The sequence below is a fragment of the Thermobia domestica genome, chromosome 5, assembly GCF_964235325.1.
Source record: "Thermobia domestica chromosome 5, izTheDome1.hap1.1, whole genome shotgun sequence".
Classification (NCBI taxonomy): domain Eukaryota; kingdom Metazoa; phylum Arthropoda; class Insecta; order Zygentoma; family Lepismatidae; genus Thermobia; species Thermobia domestica.
In genome coordinates, this window is record NC_137458.1 from 211,391,181 (window position 1) to 211,393,266 (window position 2,086).

The window sequence follows — 2,086 nt, forward strand, 5'->3', positions numbered from 1 at the left end:
AATGATTTGATATTATGTCAAAAATCATTTGTAATTGATATTAGTTATATGTGAATATAGTGTACAGTTATAGAATAACCCCACCATCCAGTGACTTGTATTAATAGTAAAGAAACATTTATCATAATTAATAGCTAACACGTAAAAACAAATAAAACGTGTATTTGAACTAATGGCACGACTATACCAAACGGGGGCTACTCAAACAACACAACAGAAAACAACAACAATGTAATGTGAGGTACCATAAAAGGGTACGTTACAAAATTGAGTACATTGAAGTCGATTTTATCGCCGACATTATCGGCTTCCCCAATATTATCGTTACTGTGTGCAAACGACCTTATTGGCTTAACGCGTGGGTGATCGAGGGTTTAATCTTTAGTTCGCATTGTTGCCACGTATCAAGACATTGTTTCAATGATATACCAGATATATCGTAGTGACTTTAGTACATTTTGCAGATTAAATCCTAGTTTCGTATTTAGTATCCCGACGTTCAGGTAAATTAAAACTCTGTGAAAGTAAATTCAAATGTTTTTATTGGGATATTAATATTAATAATAATAATAATAAGTTCTAGTTTCATTTTCGTGGGAACTAACACAAACATACTTTTACAACGAATTTCAAATGTTTTACACTAGTTGTATTATAAACTGAAAAGTGTGTGTACGACAATATACATGCAAAAGAGATATATATGACATGAGGTTTAGGAATGATGAACAAATGATTTAGAAACATCTTTTGATGTAGAACCATCTTCTTCAGAATTATTAGCTACTAGCTATTGAATAAAGTTCTAGTTTTATTTTCGTGGAAAATAAGACAAACATACATATTTTTACAACGAATTTTGAAAGGCTTTATACTACGAGTTGTATTATACTCTGAAAATCACCGTAGATCGGAATAATACAATATGTGCTGGAGTTTTAGAAGGAGGTAAAGGTTTTTGCTCCAGGGATTCAGGTGGACCTCTAACATGTGATAATGTAGTTGTAGGAGTTATTGTAATGAGTGCTTGTGGCAAAGAATATTCTCCAGGTATATTCACGAAAGTTGCTTCATATCTGAATTGGATTCAAGATGTAATAGCAAATAATTCTGAGGAAGATGGTTCTACATCAACAGATGGTTCTACATCAACAGATGGCTCTACATCAACAGATGGTTCTACATCAACAGATTATTCTACATCAATTGCTCATCAAACTATTTACATCCAAGATAGGCATCTCAACTTCCATTAGCACTTCGGCCGGTTCGTTTACACCTTCCGTCGTTACACCCCAACCGACCGCAGTTCATCTACTGTTTGGTGTGACTGTATTAGATAAAATATCCTTGGGCAATGTTGCCACAGACAAGTTATGAAAATTTGTTAGTCCATGTTTAAGTTTTAGAAGCCCAATATCATGTCGAACTCGAGGAATAAAATAGGGATGTGGAAACGCAAGAGAAACCGTGCCTCTGCTGAAAGGTTCTGACGGCATTAGTTGTGTATGCCCTGCACTCACTACAATTTCTTTGAATGCTTCAACAAAACAGTGTGCTGCAGTAAGAATCCAATACTCAGAGATAATAGATCCTCCACAAATAGATTTACGGCCTTCTCCAAAAACATACATATGGACAACATACTTATATTTCTGTATATTTGCAACGCTTCCTCCAATAATTCTACTGTAATTTGCTGTAGCAGCAGTACATAAAAACGTGTTTGCCACAAGAATTTCCAGTAGGTATAACATCCTGCTTTTTCTTTGTTATAACTAACCACACAGTAAAACAGTAATGACACTTCCTCTTTTAAATGCTTAGAAATGCATGTCTTAAAATAACACATCATACCATATTATAATTTCATGTAGCGGTCGATTGACTATAGAAACAAGGTTCCAATCCAAGGGCGTTTGAGTACACGCTGGATGCTTCCTGCTCGTGTCATTTAGGGTAAGAATGCCCAATATGAGACCATAAAAGTTAGGACGCTATATACTATTAATTAAAGTATAAACAGATACTGGTGTTACTTTAATATATTCTGTGCAGTGTGTAATTTAAGTTACGAACTATGGTA

At 34.5% G+C, this 2,086-nt stretch overlaps 1 protein-coding gene across 1 annotated transcript; it reads right to left on the bottom strand.

Annotated features, from left to right (window-relative positions):
* Positions 1–1,310: 1,310 nt before the first annotated feature.
* On the bottom strand, positions 1,311–1,757 carry LOC145685381 (epithelial serine protease-like). Its single transcript, XM_081757774.1, has one exon. The coding sequence runs from the start codon at positions 1,755–1,757 to the stop codon at positions 1,311–1,313; it is 447 nt and encodes a 148-aa protein (XP_081613900.1).
* Positions 1,758–2,086: the final 329 nt, after the last annotated feature.